The sequence below is a fragment of the Platichthys flesus genome, chromosome 7 (assembly GCF_949316205.1).
Source record: "Platichthys flesus chromosome 7, fPlaFle2.1, whole genome shotgun sequence".
Taxonomy (NCBI): Eukaryota; Metazoa; Chordata; class Actinopteri; order Pleuronectiformes; family Pleuronectidae; genus Platichthys; species Platichthys flesus.
The window spans coordinates 22648123-22672121 of NC_084951.1; the positions used below are offsets into that span (position 1 = coordinate 22648123).

Here is a 23999-nt window from a genome sequence, read left to right on the forward strand (position 1 = left end):
TTCTTACTGTCAACAAATGAGTCCTTCCAGCAAATGTCCAGAAACAACATATCCTCGAGTCACAAAGTCCTGGAGACACTGCAGAGGGCAAATATAGATTGTGTATTATGCTGTTTAATTTCCAGGACTTGTTGCAAGATTTTTTAATTTATTTTTTTGAAAGGATGAATACCAACAATGGATTAATCCATTTCTCAAGACTCTGCAACTTCCCTATCCTCTTGTGGCACTAAGACTCAAGCCCATTGGTTTCTTCTCAGATGTAAATCCTTAAAATCAGGTCACAATTATCCCTCTGTATGTAGCTTCATTTCTTTAAAAAAGGCTTAGTCAATTCCCCAAACAGCTGGGTGCTGCCGCGTTCAGCAGAAGTTACTCACACAAGACGAAATGGTTGTTTTTTTTGGGTCTATTTTGAGCCGTGGATTAATTTCTCATTTGATGAGCATTTGCAGATAACAGATTTCAAAATAAAACTACAACCATGTCACCTAATGTTTTTACAATAGGAGGAATAAGCCAAATAAGACACATGCATAAGCATACATGTATCTTAGGCTGTTTTATTTTAACGATTTCATTTTGTTCAATCTTTTATTCCAACTTATGTAATAGCACCATTGAAAAGCAGAAAATGGGGTTTTAACAATTTTCACACTACCTATTGACAACTTCTCTACAAGCGTGACTAAACTACCTGAAATCTAAATTTAGAAATACAAACACTGTGTACATACAAATCGTGCGTGGCACACAGAAGTTTCCGTTCTCATTCCCGTCTGAGGAAAACCTATGGGAACCACTTTAAAGACAATTCATTGAGTCGCCCATATGGTTTATAGGTTTCTAAATGGCTCCACTTCTCTGTGGGAAAAGAATGGGAATTTAATCACACACCTTTGGCAGGCTTAGCGTGGCAGCTGCGACAGTCAACAATCTCATCATGTCAGCCCGCGACTCAGGAGAGACTGCCCTTGAAACACAAAGAACCTCTGAGGACATTGATTTACCTCAGTCACTGTGGCGTTCATTTCGCGATTACACGAGGCCAGTGTACTCTAAACCCCTCACGTCACAGTGCGCACTGGGCATAAAAATAAGTTGCACATTAATGCCGCGCACATTCCCGGAGAGAGCCGCCATCATCACCGCTCCCCTGCCCGTCGATAGCTTCAGTTCGGGGTAATGATACACTTAATTATCCTGGGTCCCGGCCAGAACTGTGAAGATGACACAATTTGGTAACAGAATCCCAGTATTACAAGGTTCCTGATGTGTAATTACACAGATGTTATGAGCGAATCAGGTATCGTATATGAGCCTGCAGTTGATTTGTGCCATCATGTCACATCCTGCTTTTCATTTTGAGCCAAGGACAAGCCGATACGCCTCGGTTGCTCTCATAATTATTTCTGCTTCTCTCCCTTTTCCGTGCCCAGACTCTCCGTCATGCTCTCAGTCTCAGCCCAGGCCTGGGCGTGGATCCCCGGGGACACGACGCCGGAGTGCCTATCTCAGACGTCCGCACATGGGGATTGGGAGCTATCTCAGACTCAATACAATTTTCCCAAATCAAGACAGAGGATTTCAATGAAATCTTACAATATTATCTCTGGGCTCGAAATGGTCACTCAAGTGTGCTGAACTGATGGACTGATATTACAGCCCGCTTATTTTCTATCATCCAAATGCCACTGATCACATCTAGCTGCACGTGTCCACAATCTATAGATGCTACAGAGCTTGTGGGCAGTTGTCATCCGTCCATTCTTCAGCTCCTCGATCAAATTTGCTCGTATGAAGCGCTGTAATGCAGCGTGCTATTCAAAGGATAGATTATAATCCACAGGACAATCCTTGTATTCTTCTTGTAATATGCACCCAACAGTAGCACCGTCCCCAGACATGCAAGCTTCAGTGGTTGTCTGTGTTCACCAGATAAAGAGGAACAATGCTTCTAATAGGCTGCAGAGAGTCTCCACGACCAGTGTTTCGGAGCCGCACATTTGTTCTCACAAAGGCTAAATGTATTTTGAGTGGCAGATTAGGGATACTGGTCAGGGGCTGTGCATTGTCAACTCTGAAAAGTGGGGTAAATGTGTGTTGCGATGATAATTCACACATTCTTAGGCTCATCGTCCGACAAAAACAAAAAGAAGCTGTGCTCTTCCAGGATTTTGGGCAAATTTGTTTCCCAGATTGTTAATTATGGTTAACATAATCTCATTAAGTCCTCTTTGCTTTGCAACTCAAATTCTTTTACAAGCATTAGTCGTGATTGAGTAGTTTTGGGGGTTTAACTTCCTCTTTTGTTTGAGTTCAGAAAAACGCCCGTCCTCTTCAGGGCTTTGTTTTATCCCATTTGTATTCCACCAGGAAGCCTGATGTCCAGCAGCAGCAGCAGCTCAGTTTGTCTGGTCAAGTGTCTGTAATACCAGACTGGCTTTGCACCACGCTGGGCTTCACAGGGGGATTTCTGCTCGCTGTTCCCTAACATCCTGACGTAATGTCAATACAATACACCAGAGGTGGAATAAATATTCAGATCCTTTTAATTAAAGCAGCTAAGATCAATGTTTTTTATGATAAGCCAATGTTTAAGCCAAAAGTGAGGCCCAAGCATCTCGATAGCCCCCCCCAGTGGCTGGCTGCAGTATGGATCATACATACCTCCTCTATGTTAATGGCTGGGACACGGACCAAACTAAAAAGGCAAAGTACACGTCAAATATTTTTTGAATATATATATTGGGAGGAAGTTAAGATGCATCATACGTCTATATAGAGTCCGTGTGATGAACCTACAGTCAGGGTCTGACTCAGCTTTTGAGCAACTTTGAGCTTTAGCTGTATGACCTCTAAGATGCGCTAGAAGTTTAAACGTTTAATTTGCAGCTTATTCACGAGTTGAATAACACGTTTACCTTCCAAAATGTCACCCTCATTATCTTTCGAGGGTTATTTTGGACTATTGACCTGAAAGAATGATATATTTGAAGGTAATACCCAAGAAGGACATATTTCACTGTGTAAGAAGCAAAGTGTAACAAACTTTTATCATTCACGAGTTTCAGCCATGGAGCTTCATCTTAAACGATGGGCAAAATAACTGAATATGAAGAAAAACAGCTGCAGTGAAGTAAAAAGTTAACATTTTACCTCCCTCCCAAGAGGTTTTCATCCCTATCAACCAAACAGACTTCCATTGAAACTCGCTGAAATGATGAAGACAGAACCCAGCACATTTTGTGACGGCTACAGGATTTTTGTTTTAATCACTTTCTTTCACATTCCAAGGTGTTTTTAGTTTTTCTGACCAATTCTCCAGGGAATAATTAATTGATCTTGATGTAAAAAGCATGTTTTCTTATAATTTGGTCGGGAGAGGCAGCAAAAAGAGACACAGACGCAAAGCACACATGCTTGAAAAGTTAACCTGCTCATAGAACAGTATCTAAGTAAACATCCTCAGTGCGGCTGCTTTGAAATACAGCTTTCTGTGCTTATATATCTGTTGACAACTGTCCCCTTCGAGATGAACATGAATAATCAGCTATATGAGTGTTTTGTTGAGCAGATATCTTTCATCTTACTCACACTGCCCTCTGGGGAATTTGGAGGGTGCAACAAAGCCTGGATATATTCTGCTATTCCCTCGACACGTTCAGATGTTGACTGCTGATGCCGGAGAAGGTTTTTCGTTTTCAAAAATATCTTCGAAATACAGACGGTTTTACTCTACATAAATATCAAGGTGACCATGATCGATGCCGAGCTGGCCGTTTGCAAAGAATATTGATTTCAAGAGCAGGGCAGTGTTCGCCTTGTTTTCACCCTATGATCTCTGTAAATCTCGTGTTTCATCAGGGACAACAGACGGTTAAGACACTGCAGGGCTACGCCGTCTCGTCTCTGGAAGGTGTGATTGAGTCCCTGATAGACTGACACGGCAATTGCTCCACTGTCTGTTAGTACATGTCAACATGCCCTCTGTGTCTATGTTAGTCGCGCCGCCTGTCGATGTTTATTTTAGTCCGGCGATGTGTCATTAATAGCTCCATCCACAGGGCTGATGAATAAACTCTTAAGTCTCTGGTATTCACGTGACGTTGCCCTCCCTCCGAGTGTAAACATTGTGAAGACAGATTAGTTCTGCTGCCGTGGGTAAAGAAGATTAGCAGAGATTATTAACAAACATGCTGGATTAAAAAGACAGTATCGCTTACTCTCTTTTTTTTTCTGGTTACTTCTTTTACCGTTTGGTTAAAGCAGAATTTGTGGATGGAACTGCGCCGACCACAAAGTTGGTTAAAACATCATGCCTCAGCACGGTTTGCCGTCCATACACCGGGATTGTACACAGAGCTGCCTGGATTCAATCTTCCTGCTTCCAATTAAAGTCAGATTTACTGACATCAGTCACAGTTCATCACAGTGATTATGCTCAAGCTGTTCACTGTGGAGATGATACAGAGCTTATGGGAGCTGCCACTAATTGGAAGTCTTCACTTCTTTACTCTGTGTCCACTCATTAACCTGTCCATGCCACTGCAATTTATCTGCATAATCATAGCTGTACCCACACCTTTGTTTTTTAAATGACAGCTTTAAACAATGTTTTTTTCAGACGTCATAAAAACCACTGGTCTTACTGGGTTACGACTGAGTTAATAAAATGAAAAGCAGGAAAGGGACGATGCACTTAACTGTAATAAGTTATTTCTAATTTCTTCAGTTCAACAGTTCTGAACGTCACATGCACAGTAGAGAAAATGGTATTTGTTCAAGTACAGTACTAGAAGGTGTCTGTACTCTACGACTGTGTTATGACACATTTACTCATAAAGTTGATAGTTTGATAATCAACTAAACCTTTATTGGGGAGTCTATAAAAATTAAATGTAAAAATGTGAATGATTTCATGGTTTCAGAATTTTGAAGATGTTACTTTGACCTCTGAGCATTTGTCTTTATATAGGTTACAAACCACACAATAAATGAAACAACTAAACAACAGTCAGATTCATCCATAACAAAAATATTTATTAGTTGCATCCTTTTATAAAATAGTTGAAAATTAGTTCCACTTCAACCAAGAGTAAACTTCTACTTACACATTAATGTACAAGTTATAATAATTCAACAGGATACAGTATAATATATGTATATTGCTACATAGATTACAATTTATTGCTAAATATAATAACACTGACCATTTCTCCGTAATTAACACTTTTGATGAGCAGAACTTTTTCTTCTTATGTAAAGTACCAACACTTGCTCCACTATTTCATAAACATAATATTTTGTCTAATTCAAAAATTAATTAGTAATACTTTCAAGGTATAACTCTGGATTATTAGGTCTCTAAAAAACAAGATATTTTAGTTTGGGCAAATAAACCAAGATTAAAACAAACAAATAACACAAACTCTTGGTCAGAGCGACCTACAGTTTTTCAATTGGTGCTACATTGACTCAAAATGTCCGTTGGTTGAATTTAAACCAGGATCCAGAGAGACGACCTTCCACAAATGAGCCACGGACCTGCAGTGTTTTGGCCTGATTTTCAGATGATGTTATCTGAGGTTATAAATAAATGTATTGATTCGGTCGCATAAGCGATTTTCAGGCTTCTGAAACAGACAGTCAATATGCACCTTGCAGCGACATGATAAAGAATTTAAACATACATCTGTAATAATGGCCTTGTTCACATACTGAATGGCTCGCCCATGTATCTTGTACAGCAGGTGCTCGAGGCCTGCGTGGCACTGAGGAGCTGTAATGACGCAGTGTGCTGGAAAATGAAATCTGACCTGTGGTGGGATAATGTGACCTGGCATGAAATCACAGTGTTGTTCTCAGACAGGTGCAAGATGAGTCAGAATCTTTGTCCTTGTATCATTAGGTTTTTCACATTGTAGAAATATCTCTTAGCATAAAAAGACTAAGTTAAGAAAACAAAGCTGAAATGTTTGGTGGCCTGTAGCTGTAGTAGAAATGTCTTCTTCAGCCACAGATGCAAATGCAATCTTATATCATAATGGACATTTGGTTCTGGGCTCTTATTTAAATGCTAAAACATTTCCATAACTTCTTTCCAAGTTCTGAATCGAGCGCAGCAGTGAAGCAACTCTTACAGATTCCTGTAACACTGAAAATGATTTTTTTTCTACCGACATGAAGAATGAATAATTGAATATTTCTCTACAAGTGATATTTAAATTTCTGCGCAGCATGAGGGGGGAATCCTGGGAATGAGTTTTAAGGGGAAAAGTCTGTTGTCTTTACTCCAGACATTTAATAATCTCCTTTTTCTTTCTTTTACTGCTGCTTCCTCTGTGACTCATTCAACAGTTTCTGGAGGGCGATGACCCACACTTTGGAAAAAAACATGTTGTAAAAACTCTAAACCCTCAATGATGACGGCTTTTGTTTAATTGTGGTTTCATGGGAGAGAAGCGACTGGTTCTCTGATAGCGTCCAGTGCCATCTAGTGGTCCAAAGATGACAATAACCATCAGTGTGATGTTCTGGGTTTTGACTCATTATTTTATATCAGTCCTTCAGGAAAATTTATTTTTATTCAGCCAATGAATAATCAGAGAGGCACCATATTACTTTATAGAGCCATTATGATTATGGCAGTGGAGGGAATGAGGGCAATTTTGGATGATTGAGGAGCAAAGGCCACGAGAGTTACTGTTGTGACACGACGTCATAATTATAATACTTTACATAAAACAACCATTAAAACAGCAAATGTTAATACAGATATTTAGCAAAGGTCCAGAGAGAGATAAACTCAACCAAAGTTAAAAATACATTTTAGTAGTAATAGGCTGCATGCTGTTTGTCCTACATGTTCCGGTTTTTGTTTTTGTCACCAACTGAAATAAAAAGCGCAGTCAGCAAGTTCATCCATCTGTTTCATACGCTATTTTTTCAATTTGGTTCATTTTAAGTTCTACGGCCTCGTCAGAATTCCTCATCTCCGCGGCCGCGCTCTGCCTCCGCTCCTCGTCCAGTTTCTTGTAGTTGTAGTAATTCATGATGAAGAAAAATATGCCAGGCACCAGCATTATCACGCCACAGGCATAGTACATGTATTTGTAATCCCCAAACTTATCAACCAAGGCTCCTGAAAGAGAAGATACACGTCATTGGTTACCATTTTACAAATATCTTGTTTTTTATTACTGAAAATGTCTTCTATTCTTTTATGTGTTTGTGGGATTTACAAACCTGACATTGGAGGTCCGAGCAGCACTGGTCCGCACTCGATGATGGTGACGAGTCCCACAGCGGTGGAGAAGCGCTTCGGTCCCACGAGGTCCATCAGGACCTCAAAGAGCAGTGCACAAAGCATCCCGAAGGCCACGCCGAAGAAGACAGTGTAGACCACCAGACCCGAATATCCCTCTGCCAGTGGGCACAAGAGGTGACACACACCGTTGTATACGACAGCAAAGCTGAAGAAATATTGGATCCTTGGCCGAACCCACTTGGTGTTGCCGATGAAGCCAGTTAATGGTCTGACAAACATGTCGACCAGAGCAAAGATAGAAAGCAAGAAAGCTGCCGAGTATTCATCCACCCCCTGATGTCGGGCATACGGTGCCAGAAAAACCACAGGTGCGAAAAGGCCAAAAAACATGACCACGTTACCGATCAGATAAATGAGGAAGCCTCTGTGTTTGAAGAGGGAGACATCTATGAATTTGTCCAAACAGCGCTCCTTCTTGTCTTCACTTTGGCTTTCTTCAGTCAGCAGGTTGGCTGACTGTGCATTGGCGTTTGCGGTAAGGTCCTCCTGGTCACATGGCGGGGGTTCAAGCTTGGGTTTGGGCTGGACGGCCTTGTTGACCGGTCTCATCAGAGCACCAGCGACGCAGCAGTTCAGAACGATCGCTCCCAGGATGAGGAAGCTCCCTCTCCAGCCAAAGGAATCGAACAGAAACTGGTTGAGAGGAGCCAGAGTGAACAGAACGACTGGACTTCCTGTCATGGCGAGCCCGTTCGCCAGCGGCCTTTTCACCTGGAAGTAGGTGCCGATGATCGCCAAGGCTGGCTGCAGGTTGAAGGCAAGGCCTAAACCTGGTGGGACGATAAAACAGTTGATTGTACGACGTGAAGCATTGGCTTTACTTGGATAATTAAAAGTAAAGTGAGAACTCCAAACTTCTAATGTTGCTGTCTGATCAAGATTAATACATATTATTGTCAAAGGTTTTGATGATGGATCGATAGTTTGAATCCTTTCTGAAGAAACATCTTTGTTTATCAGCTTCTTGCTTCTTTGCTATTTCACTTGTTATATTAAAATGATTTTTTGGGGCTCTTGACTGTTGGTTGGACTAAATTAGCAATTAGAAGATGCCACTTCGACTTTAAGCAAATTAGGACCTTTTTCACGATGATCTGAGGTTTTAAAAACCATTGACTAGTAAAGAAATAATCATTTTATTTCTGTGATCATTCAATACTTTTTTTTTTTAAGGGGTAATCCTGTGGCTAATTTTCCTGTAAATTCCTTTTATGTGTTACTACTAGATTACAGATTAAGTTTAAAGTCTGAAGTTGTTTACTCCCTGGTGGTCAAGCCATCATGTGATCCGCCACATACATGCATGCGTGTGCAGATTTTCTGAGATGCATCTGCACTTTTGAAAAACTCAGGTCTGACGTAAGTCTTTGAATTGCTTTGATAGCAACGTGTAGACAAGGCAATGGATATTTCATTGCAAATTCATTACAAACATTTACACACTGCACAGAATAAACAACATTAACCCACATGGGGACACAAATGATCCCACACGGGACTGATTCTAATAGAAAAACAACTACTCATGCTGCATGAATATGAGTTGTGCCTAGAGCATTTCATCTCCCCGTATCAGGAGACATCATCAGCAGCGTCATTAGTAGTGAGATGACTCAAGATTATTAAAGTGGGTCAATTTCAGGGTTATTTTACTGAATTATATGACAAACTACAGCAAATATGATCCAAAAAAATTACCTCCAATTACTCCAACACAAAGATACAGATGTATGATAGTGGTGCCAAAAGAAGCGAGCACCATGCCAGCACAAACCATCACCCCGCCGACCATAACCACTGGTCTGCTGCCAAAGCGGTTGACAAGGACACTGCTCACTGGTCCTGCACAGAGGAAGAAGGACATGTTACATTCTTTGGGTATTCCACAGCACTGATTCATTTTAATAAAGGAAAAAATATTTATAATAAAATCACTCTGCTTAAGTTAACTGCTGATTACAAACATTGTGTGGGAATGTGCAGTTTTTGTTTGTATTCTTCTGTCAAACACTTGAAAACATTTGATGCCACTGACCTCCTGCATACATAGAAGCGAGCATGACTGAGGACACCCAGGCAATCTCACTGTAGGAAACTGAAAAATACGCCTGGATTTCCTTAAAGTAGATGGTGAGGGACTTGGGAAAGGCATAAGAGAATCCTATGGAGATGAAAGAGCCTAAGACAACAGCCCAGCCCCAGCCTCCATCTGGTGGGGTGTAGCCCAGATTGGTTGCCGCAGGGGGGGGCATGATTGAATCAGCGTCTGCGAAGTGGAGAAGAGTTAACACAAAGTGAGCAGAGTATAAACAACGGCACCATTTTTGAAAGCAGTAGTAATGATCACATCACGGAGGCCCGGTCTGCATAACACAGGAGCTCACCTCTGTTGTACCAGACCGTGACTGTCCCACTCAGAAAGACTCTGTTGTTAAGACTTTAGATCTCATCACGTGCGCTTGTTTTAGAAAGTGACCCTTCACTCAAAAACTAAAACAGTCGAGTGAGAGAGAGAGAGGGAGTGATCTCAGAAAATTGAAAGAACTTAATTCAGCAGCAAACAAACTTGGAGGCTATTGTTGAGGTCTTTTATACTCTCTTATTCTCTCTCTCTCTCTCTCTCTCTCTCTCTCTCTCTCTCTCTCTCTCTCTCTCTCTCTCTCTCTCTCTCTCTCTCTCTCTCTCTCTCTCTCTCTCTCTCTCTCTCTCTCTCTCTCTCTCTCTCTCTCTCTCTCTCTCTCTCTCTCTCTCTCTCTCTCTCTCTCTCTCTCTCTCTCTCTCTCGGGGGGGAGCATTAAAAGAGGAAGAAGACGTTTTATTGGCATGACACTTTTCTACACAAAGCTACAAAGTGCTTCACAAGAGGATTGACAACATTTAATAAAAGTGAAGAGATTTAAAAGCATTAACAGATATAATATTTCTGATCTCTGCTGGTAAGGTCATTCCAGAGTTAAGGGGCAAAAGCACAATGGCCTTTGGTGGCGAATCAGGCTCTGGGAACTCCCAGACAACAACTATCAGCTGATCTAAGAGGAAGTTCCGTGGAGCTCTGATCATCATCAAAAGACTCTTACACACAATGTGTGAACTAACATCCATCCAATAAAGTTAGGATTGAATCAGTGTTATCTGATCACGTTTTCTTAAACCACTGAAAATCCTGGCAGCAGCATTTAATACCATTTGAATAGAGGATGTTACATTTACTAAGTTACAACATTTGGCACAATGCAGTAAATAAACTGTTTTCCATTCATCTGCTAACCCGACTATGTAATTTAACTACCGGAGTTTTTTCCGTGTGGTTATTACTTGAGGCAATTGAATAAAACCACACACAGCCATGGTGTGACAATTGAGGTCTTAAAACTACATCCCCCTACATTTTACTTAAGCTTACAAGTAAATATCTCACAAATCAAGGTACTTCAACACTTGTTTTGTTAGACTTGTTAGAACAACATACTACTACACCAGTAAAACCACAGGGCGCGCCTGCTGATTTATGTCCAACGGTCAGTGGTTAACCACAGCTAATAAAGGAACATTTGCAGGATTTCTTCATCAAGGCCACTATTAAATGTATGGCTCCCACTGCTTGTAACATTAACTCAGTCAACCTTCAATCTCCCAGGAGCCAAAAAAAAATGTGTTGCTAAAGGCTCAAGTTGACCCCCCTCCCCTCCTGTACATGGCAGTTTGATTATCTCCCAGGGCTAAGATGTAATTTAGCCCTCAGCTCCACAAACATGTGACTCGTGAAAAAGCAGTGGAGTGAGACGTCTCGCAGCAGCAGCCATCTCTCTGTTCTGCACACACACACACACACACACACGGTCACCACGCCCCCTCTTTCAATCACGCTGTCCGGCTAATGCTAAGCTAAAGAGTCACAGCTCCAATCGAATATAAATAACAATAATAAAAACTTCCTCTCACTTTATTGATAAAAACATAATATCACATGTGGGACTACAAGTTCCGGTCTGCCTTGTCATACACGTCATCACCGTGCGACCTCTGTTTATGTTACTCAACACGAATGTGGAGGTTAGCTAACGCCGGTGTTTGCTCCACTGAAGTCAGAGGTTAGCGGCTAAAGCTAGCTCGTCTCTGTGTTTCCAGATGTTTTCCACAGTTAGAACGTGTTTGGCGTCGCGTTTATCCGCTTTATCCGTTTTAAATTCAGCGGCGGTGAGACCGACGTGCGTCCCCTGCAGACTTCACCTCCACCGGTCCTTCAGCTCTGAGTCCTCGGCTGCTGCTGTCAGGGTAAGAGCCAGTGGTTCTACTTAACTATATCCATGTGCTGATTACACGTTTCAAACTACACCCATGTGCTGTGTACATAAATGTCAAACTACACCCATGTGCTGTATACATATGTGTTAAACTACATCCATGTACTGTTTACATAGCTGTCAAACTACATCCAAGTACTGTTTAAACAAATGTCAAACTACATCCATGTACTGATTACACGTGTCAAACTACACCCATGTGGTGTGCACATATGAGTTAAACTACATCCATGTACTGTTTACATAGCTGTCCAACTACATCCATGTAATGTTTAAACATATGTCAAACTACATCCATGTACTGTTTAAACATATGTCAAACTACATCCATGTACTGATTACACGTGTCAAACTACAACCATGTGCTGTATACACATTTGTAAAACTACATCCATGTGCTGTATACACATGTGTAAAACTACATCCACGTTCTGTATACACATGTCTTAAACTACATCCATATACTGTTTACACACAAACAATCTGATTGATCATTCTCTATAAGCTGCAGCATTATTGGTTTAAGGTGATTAGCTGTAGATTTAATGCTCAATAAGTTGTTCCACTTTGATAACAGCTTTAAACGCTGTAATTTGCATGTGATAAATACAACATTTACTAACACTTCACATGACCTAAGCCAATAATAAGAACAATATGTGGGTTTCCAAGTTGAAAAAAAATCGTCAGGGAGACACCTTCACTGACCAATTTAGACTTGTTATGGTATGAGATAAAGTACAGAAGTTTTTTTAGTAAACGCTCTTGGACCAGTGGGCCCCTTTTTTTTGTTTACAACATACATTATTTCAAGGCCCTTTAAGGTCCAGACCTTGCATTGTTATAGAGAGAAACCCAACTGTTCCCACAATTTGAAACAACTCCCTTTTTAACAGGAAGATTGTTCAAACAGAGGCTGGCGTGAGGTGGACGACCACCTGCCTCCTTGGATTAAGAAAAGAGAAATTGTGAAAACAGGAAAGGTCGGGGGTGAAGGGGGGAGCGAGATCAGCAGCCGTTATGTTACTGATGCATTTTTGTGTTTCTGCTCAGGAGTAATTCCTTGAGAAATGTAGGAAAAACCCAGTTAAGCTCTTGACCTTTCACACTTTCTTACAAGTCATAAAGTGGAGTTGTAAATGTTGCGCCTGCACGTCTTGGAGTCAGCCGTTGAAAGTGTTTTTAAGAATGGGATAAAAGAATTTTGGTCGAATTGTCCTGCCTTGTTTTTACAGAGGGTTGATCAAACAGTTCCATTGGTGGGGCCTCATGAAACAAAGAGCTAAACCAAACAAGCAGAGTCTCCTGCTGGTGGAGGATCTTCCACACATCTGGCAACCCAAAAGTTCCTCTTGACTTGAGAATGATTATTTGTGATTTATGTGTTTAACTGTCAGTAGAGAACTGAGTTTAAAACTGAAACAGAAAACACGTATTAGAGTGAATAACTTATTAGAAAACACTTAAACCGCAAGGTGTCCAATCAGATGGTAAAACTAACTAGAAACATAAAAGTCACTGACTGGTTAAAGATGTTCCACAAATCTGGCAACCCAATCATTTGACTTTGTGTAAAAATTGTTTGTGATGTGTTAATTTATCAGTAGAGCATTGACTTGAGTTCATCAGTGAAACAGAAAACACTTTAGGTGTCTTATCAGACAGTCAAACTAACGGGAAACAAAAAAGAGTCGCCAGGATTTTCCACAAATCTGGCAACCCAAAAGTTTGTTTCAACTTAAAAAGACTGTAGAGAACTGATTGGAGTTTATAACTTATCAGAAAAGCCTTGAACCTCAAGGTTTCATCTTAAGGTCGAACTAATTCAAAACAACAACGTCTCCTCCTGCTGCTGCGGTCTGAGGATGTTCCACAAATCTGGCAACCCAAAAGTTTGTCTTCATTTAAAATTTATATAAGTAGGATTTGTGTATTAGGCTACATGTGAACTATCAGTAGAGAACTAATGAGAGTTTATAAATCCTTTCAGTTATCAAGAAAACACTTGAACTCACCAAAAGCCTGATCAGAAGGTCAAATTAACAAAACCAAAAACAAAAAAGCTCGTGCAAAGTGTCTCGGTGGCGAATCCTCCACAAACCTGGCAACCTGAAAGTCAGTCTTAAAAAGGATTTCTGTGTTACACTGAGTGAACTGTCGGTAGAGAAGGGATCGGACTTTAACCGACAAGGTGTTTTATCACAAGGTCAAACTAACCGATAACAACAACATGTTACACGTCCTCTAACCAAGCGTTGTGTTTTCAGTTCGCTCTAAAGAAACCTGCTGGAGAACATCCTCCGCTCGATCGCAGCCCAGCGGGTCACAATGAATGAAGAGCAAGATGTATCCCTATAAATATTTATTTATTTATATCTCGGTGAGATCTTCCCCACTTAGCAGCACGCGCTGACTTGAGAACCGGCTCACGTGCACCTCGAGGCGCCGCACCGCGCTGACGCTCGGTCACGCGCCGCTCCTCGCGCTTCTAACGTGGAAAGTGAAAGATCACCACAGAAAGCTTGCACCAGTCCTCGTGGGACCGTGTGATGCGGGTGAAGGTGTGAAACGCACTCACCTTCTCTGCGCCCGGTGCGGGAGCGTGTGAGACCCGGGTCCGGTGCAGCCGAGCAGCAGCAGCAGCTTCTCTTTGGACTGTGACACACTGAGATGTAATGTGGAAGCTCCGGAGCCAAAATGGAGCCTGAGCCCTGTTATTAGTCCCGTGTGGGGAGGTGATCATATGTCCTGTGGCTAAATGTCAAAAGAGACATACCAGCCCCTGACCACCACCGCTCATTCTATCGAAACCCAGTTAGAACCCAGGGGGACATCACACACCCACTTTATATTGTTCCTGTGTTCTTATCATGCTAATCTTTTCTTTCGTTGTCCTCTTTTACTGCGGCTTCACTAATTCACTCATCGTGTTGTTTTCAATGTAACGTTCCATTTAACCACTTTTGTTTGTGATTAGTTCAACTTACTTTAGTTTTGTTTCTGTTGTTGCTTCCGTTAGATGCTGGTTCTGCATTCCTCCTTGTACTTTTTTCATCTTCCCTTATATGCTTTAGACTTAATACTCCAGTGTCGTATTCACTGTACCCTGTGATATATCCTGATCTTGGAGCAAACTGGCAAACTAATTTCCTTCATTATTTATATATATATATATCTATGATTTAACTTACTAGCGAATACACTGCATGAAAAGAAGATTTTATTTTTTTGTCAGTTAATGCTCCTGTAAATTTCTGTGGAAGTTCAGGTTCACGACTCTTCACAGAAACATGCCTGGAATAGACGTGGGGTTCCAGTTCTGGGGAAGACGACCCTCTGCTACTATGTCTAAGGGAACACTCACATGTAATTGAAAAAAACATTGATCTTTGAAAATGCAAATAGTTTTACTCAGTGGTGCAGAGGTTACATCTTTTTTCTAAAAGGTGCCAACTCCCTTTGAAGAAGATCTCTCCTATAAATACATCAGGCTTGGTATAATTAAAGAATCATAAGTTGTAGCTTGAATAGATTTGGCTTTTAGAATTAAGTATGCTTTAATGAGTGTAATCAGTGATACACTTTCCAGTGTGCACCTGAGGATACATTGTTAACATTGCATGTCGGTCAAGCTAATCCAATAAAATCTTTTGGAATGGAGGGAGTGGCACCAGACAAGTCTTTCTGGTCATTGTTGCAACTGTTGAGTTTGTCTAGACATGTTAATGTCTCAACCTTATCATGTTATGATTTGTCCTTTAAAACCGAATTGAATACTTTTTGACTTTAGTTTATTCATTTTTTTGCCCTGGATTTCTGTGAAGCACTTCGGAACCTTGTTTAGATGCGTGCTACATAAATAAAGTTATTATTATTATTGTTGTTAATATCCCAGACAGAAACAGGAGTTTGAAGACCCCAGTACTGTGATGATCTGTTGCCCTGCTCTGTTGCAGGTGCTGTATGATGGACTCTGTCCCATATGTGTGACAGAGATCCGGTTCCTCCAGTTTCTGCAGAGAAAACAGCCTCAGAAAGTGGATTTTGTTAATATCGCTCTGCCGGGCTACGATGGAGGGAAATATAAGGACATCAGCTACGAGATGGCCATGGAGGAAATGCATGTGATTGATGAGAAAGATCAGGTAAACTCGCATCCCTCCGAATTCATTAACACCATAAAATGTATGTCTGTTTAAATTAGTATTAGATTAGTATACATGTAAAACTTTGGCTAAAAATCTATATCTTGGCAGGTTTATCGTGGGATCCCGGCATTTGCGGTCATGTACGGTGCCGTGGGCCTCGGTTGGTTGGGTCGCTTCATGATGTGGCCAGGTGTTCGGCCGTTTATGGACAAATCCTACGTCATTTTTGCCAAGAATCGCCTGAAGTGGACCGGACGTGGCGAGGAGTGCACCTCAGGACGCTGTGAAAAGAAAACGCCCTAACCCTCGACCATAGGGAAAAATACTTTGTTAGACAAGTTATTTAATAGTGAAGAACGACAGGATAAAGCTCACGTTTCTCCAATTTATCCATTGGTAAAAGTTTCAAGATGCTGCTGAAGGGAAATATCGACTGATGTATTAAATTTGTACTTTAAACTGTGGAGCTTTTGTTTATTGCTGAATTTCGTTTTGCTTTTAAGAAAGTTTCTCTGACTTTATATTCTTCATTTAGTTCAGTTAAAAAAGTTAATCTAAACAGTCAATTAAAAAAAAGAAAGAGAAAAAGGGTCTCTGAAATAATTGACTTTAAATGAAATTGTCATTGCAAAAATACAGAAGTGAGACTGAAAACAACCACAGCAAAATACAGCCTGTTTCCTGTTGTTCTTTCAAAAGCAGATATGGGAATCAGCCAGTAGATGGCACTGTAGGTCTAAAATATTATCTATAAAAGTGTTCAGTGAATTCTTTCCTATAGATCTGAGTGAAATCCATATTCAGATTTTCTGACGAATAAAGGAAACCGAACAAACTCATAGTGACTGGATTAGCATGAAGTGTTTAATCTGAATGAGTGTAAACATTTCTTTGAGCTGGACCAACAGATTGACACATGTGTGTGGTGTGAACATGTTTCACCATCTATTCACCGCAGTGCAGAACAGTATGTGCTTGTGAAAGGTTATGAGCTCTGGCTATGGGACACCAATGTTTACAAAAAACTGTGAGAAATGACACCTTTCAGGTTTATTCACATTCTTTTACATTAGTTACTTCTACGGCAACAATCTTTGGAGAATAAAATACTTTTTATTCTCCAAAGATTGTTAAGCCTGTAAATGTACTTTGTAAACACAAGTGTATATATACTTATCAATATAGCACTTTTCGCTGTATAACAAATGGCTCCTTCATTGACCTGCAGTCAATTACATAATAGTTACAGGAAAGTATATGTATATTTATGTTTCTGAGCCTTTTCATGATGTTTAGTGACATATCAGCTAATTTAACTGGTGCCCTGTTAGCGGCTTGTAATCACACAATATGTACTGAGTACATGTACGACCAAAATATTGACAGTGTCGGTGCACATGGTTTCGAAGAAAGTGCGTCACAGCTGTGTCTGTTTTGGAGGTGTGTGTCTGTTTTGGAGGTGTGTGTGTGTGTGTGTGTGTGTGTGTGTGTGTGTGTGTGTGTGTGTGTGTGTGTGTGTGTGTGTGTGTGTGTGTGTGTGTGTGTGTGTGTGTGTGTGTGTGTGTGTGTGTGTGTGTGTGTGTGTGTGTGTGTGTGTGTGTGTGTGTGTGTGTGTGTGTGTGTGTGTGTGTGTGTGAGAGAGAGAGAGAGATCATCTGACGTCACGGAAGAAGCTGCGTACATCAGTTCAATGAGACCCTCAAGCTGTCAACCCCCCCCCCCCACCACACACACACAAACCCCTCCCTAATTTTAGACCTGTGCTTCCACAGCAGCAGAGACAACACATGACCTTAAGCCTGTGTGGTCTGACCGAGCCTTGGTCACGCTGCACCACCCCCCGGCAGCTCAACCAATAAGATTGAAGCCCAGCACCACAGCAGAGCAAGGTGTCAAAACATAGTAGAATTAGAGTTCCTGGAAGTTTGCCAGGAGAGTTGTACTTGACTTTCCAAGGACAGAAAGTTGGTTGAAGAGGATTTGTAAAGGAAGAAGACGTAGCTGTTGTGCTTCAGGTAAATATTAGTTGAATATGTTTTTATCAGATGTTTTGTGTCAAGGTTAGAGGAGCTGCAGTAAGTAAGCTACTTAGGTTCATGACCTTCCCCTACTTACGTGGAGAAAACAACCAGAGTAGGTATTCACACACCTAAGCTGCTTTCCTTTCTTTCTGTGAAGGCATCAGAGAAGCATTTACAGTGTCCACAGATTTGGTTATGTGAAAAAATGCCCTTTTTTAAATAGGAGAATGGTGCATTTATCTCGCAGGGACATGAAACCAACATAAAGCAAAGCCGTCTGTTCTCTCAAATATTTCAGGTTGCCGACATAAGTCTCCTGACAGAAGGTAGAGTTGTTTACAGTGTGTAGACTGATATATTTACCCTAAGGCTTCATGTTACATTCCAGAGAGGACAGTACTCGGAAACCGTGGATTCGTTGGGCTATTGTGGAAAGATCTTTGAACTCAGCTCAAGCATTCCTTTAAGTGGGATTTGTTTACAGAGGAGACAATGTCCTTACTGTTCTTCAAAGATATTGTGTTTTGAACCATTGTATCAGTATATTTAGGTTAATATAACTATCATGCGGTTCTGTGGGTAAACAATAGACAATTGTAATTTACATTTTTAGCCATATTTGGCTTTAGGGTTGGTGATTTCAGTCTATTGTTCAGTTCTTACTTTGATCCAGACTGAAATATGAAATGTTCTGAGGGATTGCCATGGATTTCTGTACAGATATCCATAGTCCCTAGAGGATAAATGCTGATCCCTCCATCTTAGTGTCTGAATAGATTGCCATGAAATTGAAAGGCCCTAGACCACAGGATGCATTTGTATCATTGGGCCATCAGTAGACTGACTGCGTTTTGACTAAAGTCTGTCAGACTTTGGACAAGGAGGTGAAGTGTAACAGTCATACGTGTACAGGGAACAAAAATATTTTCCCTATTAACGTGTATATCCATCACAAGTTAGGTCACTGCAAGAGGGTCTGAAAATAATCTGAAATTGAACAAGTTTGTAGATAAGAAGATAAACATCGTACCGACCGAACATCCACATGCTGGTGTTGTCATTGTGAGCACGTTCTCATGTAGATGTTTGTTGAAGTGTTATCTTAATCTTGTTTGATTGTCTTCTTCTAGTTTCTCTTGAGTTTGCTTCAACAGCCTAAACCAATGGCGGAACAAGAGTGACATTTGGACTTTGATTGACTGATCAGAGTCGCTACCTCTGCACCGACATGTGTCCAAGTTCTGCCAACAGGACGTTAAGATTGTACTGCACGATCAGGCAGCTAATGAGCCTTCTCAGGAAGCACCCTCGTCACGCCAAGGCCTCACTCTACAGATATTCACTGCTTTCACCCACTTATCCTTCCAGATTCACCAGAAAAGCCACCGTTCGAAAATTAAACCGCGGTGACACAGGGTTTAACGCTCACAGCTTCAAACATCCCCAGGTTGTGCGTTTTTACTCCTCCTCCAATAGGGATGTATTCAAAGCCGAAGCTCCCATTGGGATCTTTGAGGAGGCACAGAGCAGTGTTCATTGGAGTTCACTGGGAGGACGTCTCGGCCAATCATTTCATCGACTGTCCAGACACATTAACAACTACTTCAAGAGTAAGGACAATGTACCTCTAGCTGCAAATGCCTGTCTTGTTGCCGCGACTCCGGCATTCCCCGGCAGGTCCCAGAGGCGTAGTCTGAGTCAACGAGGAGTCAGAGAGAAAAGTGTCTCCGAGGACAAAGACACCCCACAGGTCCGTGAATGCAAAAACCAACAGGAGAGCTTAGTAAAAAGTCCTTCAACCCAGGAAAAGCCTGCACTGCAATTATTTCACATCAGCTCTTTGGCAACCAGATTCGGAGAGAGCTACATTTACGTGGCTAATCACATAAACTCTGTCTTTTCCCAGGGTTTGACAAAAGTGGAATTAGAGGAGAATGTGAAAATGTCTTCCACCATAGGGACACACAGGAGGCAGAGGAGAAAGAAAATGTCAAACACTATTGTAAACTCTAAAGAAGTGAAATCCAGTGTTGAACAGGCAACAGTTGAACGGAAAGATTTCTCCAGCAGCTGGGAGGAGGGCTACCTCCACTTTGCCAGACACATCAATAAATACTTTGGTGCAAAGGTGTCAGATGAGGCTCAGAGCAGGAGAGAGGAACTTCCTGTAGAAAAGACTTCTCAGCGTTCAACACAGTCTACCTCACAATCTCAAGGGGCCACGTCCCGACTCAAGCAAGAGGATCCCACCACCCCAGAAGCTGGAGGCCTTTTCCACAGCAGCCACGTCGCAACAAACTTTGGGGAGAACTTTTTCCAGACGGCCAGTCACATCAACCAGTATTTCAATGGTCAGAGTGAAGTGGATGAGGAGACTGATGGGAAATCTGTGGATTCAGGATCTGAAATCTCTGAGAGACTCGCAAAACCTGTGACTTTTTTGGATTTCCTTCTCCACCCTACAAGTGCCATCCCTGACTTCCTGGGAACTTACCTCAAACTGGGCCCTTTGTCCCAGACTCGTGTTACAAGACCTGCCATGACTTCACGGGGGACGATATTAAATAAAAAGGTCAGTTGAGGTCACATGTTATGAGATTTTCACATTTATCAAATTAACTAGACTTTATTGTTTATTCTCATAATATGATAATGATTTCTTTCTTCTTAAATAAGAAAATTAATTCACATAATATAATAACTTTCCTTTCAATTATTAGTTTATTTTCATAATATGATAATGACATCTTTCTAATTTATTTACAACTTTATATTTGTTTAACTGTGACTTTTTTTCTCGTTAAATTACTTAAGTCTAAATTTATCTTGAATTATTATTTTGTTGTCATTTTTTTAAGAATGTTTTCTTCCTTCAATGTGGCCCTAATAACGCGTGGTTGTGTCTGTCAGATCCTCTTGAGTCGCAGGCAGGTGGAGGAACTCACATGTGGGTTGATTGGCAGTCTGGGACTGGCCTCCTCTCCAGGAGCTCTGGTCGCCTGCGTGGAGGCGCTCAACGAACACCTCATCCTTCACCCCTCATGCAAAGCTTTATTGTGGCAGGTCGGTCGGATGTGAAACAATCACATTTCTGAGAGTTTTACTTTCATCGCAGCGAATGAGTTTTAAAAGATGATTTCAATGTTTCCAGAACAGAACTGCTGTCACACTGCTGAGGAAGAGACGAAGCTACAGGGACGACCAGGATCTTCAAAGCGCTGTGAGAGAAACCTTGGCTCTGATTGGCTATGTGGAGCCAGTCAAAGGTAGCGGCATTAGGGTGCTCTCGATTGATGGTGGTGGCACAAGGTATACATTTTAATTATCATTTTTATGTATTATGAATGATTGTTTTTCCTTCCATGATAAATACAAAATTAAAATTAAACTAAAATTATAGTTGCAGCAAAACAATGAAGAGCAAAACAATGAAGAGCTGCTCTGTTAGAAGTGATGCATTCAAAAGTCATGCATTAAAAAATCTTTCTAAGTAAAAGAGCAAAAGATTTGGCCTCAAATTAGTACAACATACAATAAAAACGTTCATCATGTAGAATAGCAGATAGAACAATAGATCTTGCATCGATGACATCATTTGGAGCCGTGGTATCAAATAACCAATCAAATTCAAACTTACTGGAAAATGACCACTTGAACACATCACATATCAGTGTGATTTATAAACTACCAAGCAAGACAGAAAGCATCTTCGCACTGTGACTTTTTAGGTTTGGCCCTTATCGCACCCACTTCAGTCAGCCACCAGGTGGCGATCAAGAAGCATTGGCTTTTGCAGAGCAGTTGTGTTGTTCACTGTCTGTATGTACAGTCCAGTTTGATGCTGGTAAACATGGAGATAATTCATAGAGCTGGAGCTTGTTCCTTTCCTCTAAAAATCAATAAAGTCTTCTCTGAGGATTTATTTGTTGATTATTTGTTGTATCAAAGATCAAAACCTGCAGAGTAATGAGTAAATATTGTGATTAACCCTCAACCCAGAACCTTGATAAAAACCACCTCTTTGCTCTGAGCTGTTTACAACTAAATATATTTTATATCCTGACCAAAATACCAATGTAACACAGTTCACGAGTCATGATGTGTGTCCTCTTGTGTTCCTGTGTTTTGTCCTTGCATTTTGCAGAGGAGTGGTGCCTCTGCAGGTGTTAAAGCTACTGGAAGAAGAAACTGGCAGAAAGATCCACGAGCTGTTTGACTACATCTGTGGAGTGAGCACAGGTGACGCAAAAGAAAAAACACAACAGAATGATGTTGTTGTGGTTAGCTGCATCTCCATGCTGAGTCAGTCTGGAATGTAGAATGTTGTGTCTCACTCCTCTGTCTCTGTATGTGTTGGTTCAAGGTGCCGTCCTGGCCTTCATGCTGGGCCTGGCTCGTTTTTCCCTGGAGGAGTGTTTCGACATGTATCGTCGATTTGGCTCCGAGGTGTTTCGTCAGAACCCGCTGGTCGGCACCGTGAAGATGGGCTGGAATCACTCCTACTACAGCACTGAGACGTGGGAATCCATATTACGGTAGAGAATCAAACAACAATATACCTGTTGTGACTTGTGTGTTTTCTTAGTTTGCAGTGAGTTGAATCCTCTCGGCCGTCGTAAGTTACAGCAAATTGCCTGGAAGTCAAGATGACCACAATCCAGTCTCTCCGGCTAAGTGTTCTGATTTATCCTGTTTCAGAGAAAAGCTGGGAGATAAAGTTCTTATTAAAACAGCCAGAGATGAGTTGAGTCCAAAGGTAAAAGCACAGTCACCACAGCAGTTAAATATATGGTCACAACAGCACTTATGCAGCTGGATCAATGGCTACAAGCACCTCTGTTTAACGTAGGGTTTTATTTTCACCTGCTTAAGGTTTCTGCAGTGAGTGCAGTGGTAAACTGGGGCACCAGTCCGAAGGCCTTTGTCTTCCGTAACTACAACCACATCCCCGGCTCTCTCAGCCGCTACGCAGGAGGCTCAGGATACCAGATGTGGGAGGCGGTCAGAGCATCGTCAGCCGCCCCGGGATACTTCCAGGAGTTCACCCTGCAAAGTGACATCCACCAGGTAGGAAACTACAGTCGTCTCGGACACATTCACATGTTGAAACACCCTGAGGGAGTTTCATCAAATTTGGCACAAAAAAAACACATGGCAGTAATTCTACTTTGAGAGTGAAATGGAATAAACATCTGATAAAAGTAAGGGACGATGATGATGGAGGAGACCGAACATCAAGTTTTCATAAATCAAAACACAAGATTCTCCTCAGTGCTGATACATTTTCAAAATACTTAAAAAATACTTAAAAAATACATTCAGTAAAACAACTTTCCAATAAGGCTGCTAAGTTGTGTTATTTACATCCCAACCTTAATGTGTAAAATCAAGCTAAATTAAAAAGAGAGATTATTATGAACTAAATACTGTTGATCTATTTCTGTGTGTTTTTATAGGATGGAGGAATCCTCCTGAACAACCCCTGTGCCTTGGCCGTCCACGAGAGCCGTCTGCTGTGGCCCAACCAGCCCTTCCAGTGTGTGCTGTCCCTCGGCACCGGTCGCTATGAGAATACAAAGAGGGGCCCCGCCACCTCCACCAGCCTGAGGGCCAAAATCAGCAACCTGATCTGCAGCGCCACAGACACCGAGGGGGTCCACACCCTGTTGGACGACCTGCTCGCCCCAGACATCTACTTCCGCTTCAACCCCATGCTGAGCGCCGTGGTGTCGCTGGACGAGAGCCGGCCGCGCGCCATGGACCAGCTGCAGAGAGACACCCAGATCTACCTGGAGAGAAACCGGCTCAAGCTGGCGAGGCTCTGTTTGGTGCTCGGGCCAGAGCGGTCGGCTGTGAGCAGAACTAAAGACTGGATGAGTGAGCGCGCCTGGGAGATGAAACAGAGATGGGTGTGAGGAAGTACAAGGCAAATCTACAAGAAGATGCATGTTCCTCTGTCCAGGTGCTCACACACACACAGACTGTGGAACCATGAGTGCACCCACACTGATCAGCTGAAACATTAAAACCTCCTACCTGTCTTAGATTGGTGAAATGTATAAGGAGGTTATGTTTTTAACTGTCTGTTTATTTTCAAGCAAGATTCAGGCAAGAGACAATTACATTTTGGTAAAGATCACGTATTACTTAAAATTTTGTTTAACACTGTGAAATGTGAGAGGGCGTTTTTGCACAT

At 41.6% G+C, this 23999-nt stretch overlaps 3 protein-coding genes across 7 annotated transcripts; 2 read left to right on the top strand and 1 right to left on the bottom strand.

Moving 5' to 3' along the window:
- Positions 1-5022: 5022 nt before the first annotated feature.
- LOC133956592 (monocarboxylate transporter 2-like) lies at positions 5023-14369 on the bottom strand. Of its 3 annotated transcripts, none has more exons than XM_062391760.1 (5): positions 14213-14369; positions 9366-9596; positions 9029-9172; positions 7249-8100; positions 5023-7144 (listed from the first exon to the last, which is right to left on the bottom strand). In XM_062391760.1, exons 2-5 carry the CDS (start codon positions 9580-9582, stop codon positions 6921-6923), a joined length of 1437 nt encoding a protein of 478 aa, XP_062247744.1. In that variant the 5' UTR covers positions 9583-9596; positions 14213-14369; the 3' UTR covers positions 5023-6920. The 3 variants fall into 3 exon arrangements, with proteins under 3 accessions (XP_062247744.1, XP_062247745.1, XP_062247746.1); XM_062391761.1 differs by lacking the exon at positions 14213-14369 and adding an exon at positions 13650-13913; XM_062391762.1 differs by lacking the exon at positions 14213-14369 and adding an exon at positions 9715-9859.
- Positions 11282-16621, top strand: LOC133956593 (uncharacterized). The gene is made up of 3 exons (XM_062391763.1): positions 11282-11605; positions 15591-15779; positions 15891-16621. Exons 1-3 carry the CDS (start codon positions 11459-11461, stop codon positions 16083-16085), a joined length of 531 nt encoding a protein of 176 aa, XP_062247747.1. The 5' UTR covers positions 11282-11458; the 3' UTR covers positions 16086-16621.
- Positions 16622-17663: 1042 nt separating this feature from the next.
- Positions 17664-23870, top strand: LOC133956637 (calcium-independent phospholipase A2-gamma-like). Of its 3 annotated transcripts, XM_062391862.1 has the most exons (10): positions 17666-17797; positions 18934-19553; positions 19710-20375; positions 20714-20866; positions 20955-21112; positions 21948-22042; positions 22167-22338; positions 22502-22559; positions 22676-22870; positions 23260-23870. In XM_062391862.1, exons 2-10 carry the CDS (start codon positions 19032-19034, stop codon positions 23716-23718), a joined length of 2478 nt encoding a protein of 825 aa, XP_062247846.1. In that variant the 5' UTR covers positions 17666-17797; positions 18934-19031; the 3' UTR covers positions 23719-23870. The 3 variants fall into 3 exon arrangements, with proteins under 3 accessions (XP_062247845.1, XP_062247846.1, XP_062247847.1); XM_062391861.1 differs by having other exon boundaries at positions 17664-17797; positions 18934-20375; XM_062391863.1 differs by lacking the exon at positions 18934-19553 and having other exon boundaries at positions 17671-17797.
- Positions 23871-23999: the final 129 nt, after the last annotated feature.

Coding starts and splice junctions, on each gene's coding strand:
- LOC133956637 (XM_062391861.1), top strand. CDS start 19,032: ATGTGTCCAAGTTCTGCCAACAGGACGTTAAGATTGTACTGCACGATC. Junction 20,376..20,713: donor GGACGATATTAAATAAAAAG/GTCAGTTGAGGT, acceptor TGTGTCTGTCAG/ATCCTCTTGAGTCGCAGGCA. Junction 20,867..20,954: donor GCAAAGCTTTATTGTGGCAG/GTCGGTCGGATG, acceptor CAATGTTTCCAG/AACAGAACTGCTGTCACACT.
- LOC133956593 (XM_062391763.1), top strand. CDS start 11,459: ATGTTTTCCACAGTTAGAACGTGTTTGGCGTCGCGTTTATCCGCTTTA. Junction 11,606..15,590: donor CCTCGGCTGCTGCTGTCAGG/GTAAGAGCCAGT, acceptor GCTCTGTTGCAG/GTGCTGTATGATGGACTCTG. Junction 15,780..15,890: donor TGATTGATGAGAAAGATCAG/GTAAACTCGCAT, acceptor ATATCTTGGCAG/GTTTATCGTGGGATCCCGGC.
- LOC133956592 (XM_062391760.1), bottom strand. CDS start 9,582: ATGCCCCCCCCTGCGGCAACCAATCTGGGCTACACCCCACCAGATGGA. Junction 9,173..9,365: donor CGCTTCTATGTATGCAGGAG/GTCAGTGGCATC, acceptor TCCTCTGTGCAG/GACCAGTGAGCAGTGTCCTT. Junction 7,145..7,248: donor GCTCGGACCTCCAATGTCAG/GTTTGTAAATCC, acceptor CTTCTCTTTCAG/GAGCCTTGGTTGATAAGTTT.